Below are 7,799 nucleotides of genomic sequence, written 5' to 3'. Positions count from 1 at the left end.
TTCAAACGGAACTCAAATCGGATGTCCAGAACTCCAGTTATGAATTTTCGAAGTTCTGCAGCTATTCAGCAATTTTCCTGCGTTTTGCTTACGAAAATCTCGCTCCAAAACTCATTCTCTTCAACACGATCACATTCCAAACAGCCCCTTATCATATCTCTTCACTTCAAAACATTCTTATAACTTGAGCAACACATTCCATCATCGAAGTCTTATTTCTGAAACATCACGACTGCAATCCTCTTTGCAACTTGCAACTGAACCTCTTTCGAGACACAAGGCTACTCAACTGACAACTTCGCAGTCCACTAGCAGAGCTGATACATTGCAACTTTCTAATTTCCCTCTCCCATAAATAATCATCAATTACCTATAATCATCCTCTTTCAAGATGCTCCAACTTAATTACCAGTCAAGCCTTAATTCCAAGTCACCTTCGATTCGGGAAACAACAACTCCAACAACGCTTGCACTATTGCCAACAACAGCCTACTGAACCAATCATCTTACAATTGAAACATAACCGAGGAGTGAAGCTTCTCCCCCACTTGTTTCAATCCAACACCTGAAATAAAACAAACAAGATTCGATAGTGATTCACTCACATGTCGCATACCAAGGGATAAAACGCCGACAGTATACAACTGTCGCGCAACTCAACTGACTCGACAATTGGCCGGACAGACCGACCTGCTCTGATACCACTATTGTAACACCCTTCTAAACCCTACGGAAATTAATCAAATTAAATCAGAGTAACATGGCACAAGGGCGTCACAATTCATAATAAATAAACATCATCCGTCAATGTCATGCATTCACTGAAGAAATCATTTTAACATAACTCATAAATAAACTATCTCATGTTTACACAGCGGAATAAGTCATCAAACTATCATTACATCATCAATGCTTTAATCTTCAAATAAGATAAACAAAACAGAGTTAATGTCATAAACTAAAAAAAACGTTCCCCAGTGTTACACCTATCAGAGCATGACCCGACGCTAACCGACACATTGACTCGTGAGCTAATCCTCACCGAGTCGAAGCCGCTATCTTCAATCTGAAAAATATAGTGTAAGGGTGAGTCTCATTCGCAATTAAAAAATATTATTGCATTATAAATAACAGTACATCAACAGTTATATCATTCACCCAACCCATCTATACTCAGATCATCCATCAACATATACACACACACACACCATCAAAACCATACAAGAGTATACGTATAGTCATGTTATCAAATCCATGTAAATGAATGCAACTGACTCTATGCATGTGGTACCATTCATCATCAATGGGAATCACCCACCGACCGATCTATCATCATCCAGATACGGCCCTGCCAGCACGAATTCCACACAATGGGAATTCTACCATTCACTGAATCCTCTCATCATCTAGGATTCAGTCCTCTTCAATGCTTATGAATGCATGCAAACATATATACAACATACTTTCATCATCTCCACTCTATGAGTAGCATCATCTATACTCATTTCATCATCATCATCATCATTACTAAGCATGTTCATATATACATTAACATCATTCAATACAATCAAATCATCAGTAAACCACAGAATCACATCACAAGGTTTACACAGTCTCAAACAGCATAAAAATAGGCCTACAGATCGAAAGTTACACATCATTGAACTTTCCAGAAAAATCACAAAACAGAATTTCACATACAGAAGCCATACGCGTATCATCAAGTCCATACGCGTCCATACGGGTATCACCATACCTCATACGCGTACCATACGCATTCCATCAGAGTAAAAAATGGCCTAAAAACAACCTCATACGCGTATCAACCTTGCCATACGCGTATCACCAGAATCAATTTCCTCTTTAAAAAAATTCCATACGCGTATGAGCATCCTCATACGCTATCATACGCAAATCACTAGCACAAGGTACTTTGGGACAGGGCAGCTGCGTATCATACGCGTATAGCCCTTGGGGAATGTCCCTCATACGCGTATGACCTCATCATATACGCGTATGGCACTGTTTCATACGTGAAACACCAGAAAAATGTCCAGAACCTGCAACTTCGTAACAGTCCAAAACCCACTCGTTCTTACTCATACCAGTCCACGATTTTGAGTCTAAAACAGTCCAATTTTCACTCTATTATTCATAGAATTCATTCATACGGATTAATCTATCTCCCTACATCAATTCATAGATCAAAACTCCAAAATCTAAACCAATTCTTAGGACTCAAAAACCTAACTCTGACATACAAATCAAATTGAATCAACAACATAGCTATCATGCACCAATCATCTATAATCACAATAAGAGATGATAATTGGAAGAGTCCCCCTTTCCTTAGCCAAATTCTTGATCTTTGGTCCTCTTCCTCTTTGGTTCCTCTTTATGTTCCTCAACTCTTCTCTTCCACTTCTCATTTTTCACGTTCTGACTTTTTTCCTTATTTTCTTTATTCTATGAAACCATAAAATAATTAGTAATGGGCTTACTCACTTAGCACCCCCATACTACTAATCTCACCCTCCGGCCCAATGGCCCTTAATCCATAATTCTCCAATAATTCAACAAAATACCAAACAATTCTAAATAATAATTTAATTTCCGATTAAATTAAAATTAGAAAATATGGGGTGTTACATTCATTGCATCATACTCATCATAGCATGTTTAATTTCAAAAAAAAAAGAAAAAAAAAGAAAAGAGAAAGAGAAAAAAAAGGGAAGAAAAAAGAGATTAATCTTCATATGCATGCCATTTTTTAGGGTATCCAAAGTCAACACTTCCCATCAAGAATGGCTAACAGTGTGACCATCAACAAAAAGGCTACGAGACGTACCTTCACTTGCAGTTTCTTTCGTGGGGATGCAACACCTTTGGTTCAGTTGAGCACCCTAGTTACTAGACACAATCTGGATGAGTTCAGAAAGACTTATGGCCACATTCTGCTTTTGTTGACTACTCGTATTGATGAGTGGGGTCTTTATACTCTTCTTCAGTTCTATGATTCTGAGTTGCGCTGCTTCACCTTTCAAGACTACCAACTGGCTCCCACCCTTGAAGAGTATGCTGACATTCTCAAGATTAAGGTTCAACGTAAAATCCCTTTTGTATGTGTACCTGAGAAGCCAAAAATGGATCGCATTGCTAGTGCTCTTTATTTGAGCATGAAGGATGTTACGGATAACTGGAAGCCTAATGGTGGAACTCATGGATTCTATGTAAGATTTCTGATGAAGAAGGCTGAAGCCCTTGCTGTTGAGGAAAAATGGAAAGAATTCAATGCTCTCCTGGCCGTCATGATCTATGGATTAGTGTTGTTCCCGAATATTCCGAACTTTGTTGATCTTACTGCTATTTGTCTCTTTATGGATCAAAATCTTGTGCCCACTTTGTTGGCCGACACTTATTATGCCATCCATTCCAGGTATGGGAAGAAAGGATCAGTTGGGGGTTGTTTACCACAACTATACGAATGGTTTTCTTCACACTTGCCTAAAAGCGGAGCGTTTGTCACTACAAGAGACTCACAGAAATGGCCTCAAAGGATCATGGGGCTTACTGCAAACGACATCGTCTGGTGTCACATCGGAATGGGCATAGATGAAGTTATAACTCGTTGTGGCAGTTTTGACAACGTTCCCCTCATAGGAACGAGAGGTGTTATCAATTATAACCTGAGGCTCGCGTTACGCCAGTTGGGATTTGTGCTTAAAGACAAACCTTTGGACAAAGAGATATTCGAATCCGTTTGCTTTGAGAAGGGAACTGATCCAGAGGGTTTGGAAAAAGTAAGAAGTGCCTGGAATAGCATCCATACAGATGATCAAACTTCTCTAGGTGAGAAGAATCCCGTTGCCAAACAAGCCTATACAGATTGGGTCAAAGATAGAGTTAAGGACCGCCTATTGCCCTTCCCGAAGGTTAACCCATTGTACGAGCAACCACCTAAGGTTCTAACTGCCACTGTGCCTGCTGAGAATTACACCCAAGTGAATATGGAAAACACCCAGTTGCGTGAAAAGAGGCCAGACACACAACTAAGACATTATCCTGTGGACAAGAGAAGGGTTGAGTTGATACACGAAGCCGAGATGATGAAAGGGGGATCTTCCAGAGTTCAAAAGAGAACCAGAACTGAAAAAGGGTGAAAGATCTACTACTATTGTTGTCGAGGATCACCAGAAGATCATAAAAAAGGCAATAAAAGAGCCGGAAGAGAAACTCAAGCGAGAGTATAGAGAAGACTTGAAGGCTTATAAACTCAAGATAGAAAAGGAGGCTAGAGCTGAAGTGAAGAGTCTGAAAAAGAAACTAGAAGAAGAAACCACCCAAAGGATGGCGGTTGAGATTCAACTTAAGGGTAGCCACCTCTGCACCTCTCGTGTAACAGAAGAGAATGCGAAACTCAGAAACCAGATAGCAGAAATGGGAAGTGCGTCTGAGAAAGATTCCCTCCCTGACTGCAAAGGATGTGATACCCTGGTAGCCCATTGTGAGAAGTTAGATAGCCAGTTATTTCGGAAGGATGTGGTAATTCAGAGTCTCCTTAAAGGAAGAGATCGAGAGGTAACCAAGAAACTGTTCAACGAAACCAAGAAGTGGAGTGATGAACACTTCAGACAAGGAGGGCCTCTATTTTATATTCAGATGGATTGATGTTTGAGTCTGTATGACTCGACCACCACCAGACTTGTTGGATGGGGTCTTTTATTTCCCTTGTTGAACTATCTTGTTGATGTATGGCTTTGCCCAAGTTTAAATTTCTGTTATGAATGAAAAAGAACTAGTTCCCTTGTTTCTCTTGATGCTTATCCTTTGTCACATTGTTAAATATTCTTTATTAATACTAAAAAACTTTGGATACTCTGGATATGGCACCTCACATCATATGCACACATGCACCTCATATACATCATGCACAAATAGGTACATCAAACGGTGTTCTTATTTGACTGATCAGGTTTTCTCTTTCAGCAATTGCACCTCCACCTACACATCGCTCCTACACAAGGGCTAATCAATCACTGCAAATGGATCAATTAAGGGATGATCTTATCCAGATGAGAGCTCAGGTTACTTCTCAGATGGCCCAGTTCATGGAGGTCATGCAAGGCATGGCTGATCGCCAAGAAGAGCTCAGAATCCGAATGGACACAGTTGCTCAGGTTGATGCGGACCCCCCGCAAAGAAATTCTGCTGATATCCGTGTCAATGGTGAACCTGTGAACGGAGGACATGGTGTAATTCCTCCTGCTGCCAATCAAGGTAATCCTCGTGGGCCTCCTCAACCTTCTCCTGAAGGACAACCTACACAACAAATCAGAAGGACCGCTTCTATCCCCGTGTTGGAAGAGGACCGACACGAGGATTTGTTTCCCGAGAGTGAATGGGGACTTCCACATGATGATGGAAGGATGTTTAGAGGTTTGGAGGAAAGGATGAGGGCCATGGAAGGCCAAGGACTGGGGATGGATATCAGTGACTTGGGTTTAGTTCCTGGCGTCCGTGTGCCACCGAAGTTCAAGGTACCTGATTTTGAGAAATACAAGGGGAATACTTGTCCTAAGACACATGTCCGAGCTTACTATCGCAAAATGCATGTGTACTCTGAGGACGAAGGATTGTTGATGCACTTCTTCCAAGATAGCCTGACTGGGGCATCTTTGGAATGGTACATGAGATTGGAGAGGGCCAATATCCGAAGTTGGAGGGACCTGGTTGAAGCCTTCATTAAGCAATATTAGTATAATGTTGACATGGCACCAAATCGCACTCAGTTACAGAATCTAGCCCAGAAAGCTAATGAATCCTTCAAGGAATATGCGCAGAAATGGCGCGAGTTGGCAGCTAGAGTCCAACCACCTATGCTGGAAAGAGAGATGATGGATATGTTCACCAATACTCTTGAGGGCCAATATTACTCCGCCTGATCTGCATCCTCGAGCTTCGCCGATTTGGTCATGATTGGTGAACGTATTGAAAGTGGAAGTAAGGCTGGTAGAATACAAAATCCAAGTGCTGCTAGTTCCTCCTCTGGGGCTGGTGGAAAGAAGCCATACAATGGATTTGCTAAGAAAAGGGAGGGCGAAATAAGTGCTGCTTACTATGGTCAAGGCAAGGGCCATGCTTATCAACAAGTAGCCGCTGTGACTATACCAAATGCACCTTTTCAGCAATATCAACAACAAGGGTATCCGCCACGTCAGTATCAACAACGACCGAAAGTTCCAGAAAGGGTTTTTGATCCGATCCCAATGAAGTATGCACAAGTATTGCCATATCTCCTCGATTTGAAGTTGGTCCAATTGAGGACTCTGGCCACTCCTGCTAAGCTGTCTGCTAATTGGGTTGCTGGACATAGCATTGAAAATTGTAAGGCATTAAAGAATCTTGTTCAAAATCTTCTCGACTCTAAGGCCATTGAGTTTACTTCTACTCAAGGACCTAACGTTGTTCAGAATCCTATGCCTCCCCATGGAGCTCATGCTGCAAATGCCATCGAGGTTGTTGAAGATGCTCGCTTGGTCAAGGATGTGATCGAATTGGGCTCTCTGTTGCCATTATTGAAGAAAGAATTATTGAGGATGGGTCTATACTCTAGTTGTGGAGAATTATGTACTGATTGCATGGCCATTTCCTCAGTCTGTGATAAGGTGAAAAGTGGGGTTCAAGAGTTGATAGATAGTGGGTATCTACAGTTTGAGCGTGTGCAACATCTTGAAATGGTCGAGAATGAAGTCAATGTGGCATCCATCCCGTATACTCCTGCCAATATTCCAGTTCCTGCCAAAGCACCTCCTTTGGTCATTACATTGTCTGGTCCCGTCCCGTATAACAGTGAAAAAGTAGTCCCATGGAATTATGGGGGAGAAGTTTTCTACCAAGGGGCCAAGTATGAGATTAAAATGCCAGTTGAGAAAGAAGATGTGGATAATGTTGTTGGCGTTGGAAGAATGACAAGGAGTGGTCGTATTTTCAATCCTCCCCAGAATACCCCCGATGATAATACAGAAGCTCTAGCTCAAGCTAAAGGGAAAAGAGTGGCAGAAGATGCAGTAGATCAGGGGCAAAGCTCTAAATCTGAAGATACTGTGACCAAAGAGATGGAGGAGTTCCTAAAGATCATCAAGAAAAGTGAGTATAAAGTGGTTGACCAACTGAGTCAAAATCAATCAAAGATTTCGATTTTGCAGTTGCTTTTGTGTTCGAAGACGCATCGAAATGCTTTGTTGAGACTTCTAAGTACTGCCTTTGTCCCTCCGGAGATCTCAGTGAACCAACTTGAAGGAGTGGTGTCAAACATCAACGCTGGTAAGGGTTTGGGATTCACTGATGCAGACTAGCCTTCCGAAGGCAGAAACCACAATAGAGGTTTGCATATATTAGTGGAGTGTAAAGGGACTATGTTATCACGTGTTCTCGTGGATACTGGATCTTCTTTGAATGTACTACCGAAGTCGTCTTTGATGAGGCTAGATTATTCCGGCGTTGAGATAAGGCCGAGTGAATTGATAGTGAGAGCCTTTGATGGCTCAAAGAGATCAGTGTTTGGGGAGGTTGACTTGCCGATAACGATAGGCCCTCAGCTCTTCACTATTACTTTCTTCGTGATGGATATCCACCCGTCTTACAGTTGTCTCCTGGGACGCCCATGGATCCATTCTGCTGGGGCATTGACTTCCACATTACATCAGAAACTCAAATTTGCGACTCAAGGAAAGATAGTCACCATATGTGGGGAAGAAGAACACGTGGTAAGTCATCTTGCGTCCTTCAGGTATATCGAG

General features: G+C 41.8%; 1 protein-coding gene across 1 annotated transcript; it reads left to right on the top strand.

Annotated features, from left to right (window-relative positions):
• Positions 1–5,972: 5,972 nt before the first annotated feature.
• LOC131636633 (uncharacterized) lies at positions 5,973–7,355 on the top strand. Its single transcript, XM_058907245.1, has one exon. The coding sequence runs from the start codon at positions 5,973–5,975 to the stop codon at positions 7,353–7,355; it is 1,383 nt and encodes a 460-aa protein (XP_058763228.1).
• Positions 7,356–7,799: the final 444 nt, after the last annotated feature.

The sequence above is a fragment of the Vicia villosa genome, unplaced genomic scaffold, assembly GCF_029867415.1.
Source record: "Vicia villosa cultivar HV-30 ecotype Madison, WI unplaced genomic scaffold, Vvil1.0 ctg.001797F_1_1, whole genome shotgun sequence".
In the NCBI taxonomy this organism is placed as follows: Eukaryota; Viridiplantae; Streptophyta; class Magnoliopsida; order Fabales; family Fabaceae; genus Vicia; species Vicia villosa.
Note: the sequence above shows the minus strand (reverse complement) of the source record. Positions and strands in the feature narration are given on the sequence as shown.

Coding starts and splice junctions, on each gene's coding strand:
- LOC131636633 (XM_058907245.1), top strand. CDS start 5,973: ATGATTGGTGAACGTATTGAAAGTGGAAGTAAGGCTGGTAGAATACAA.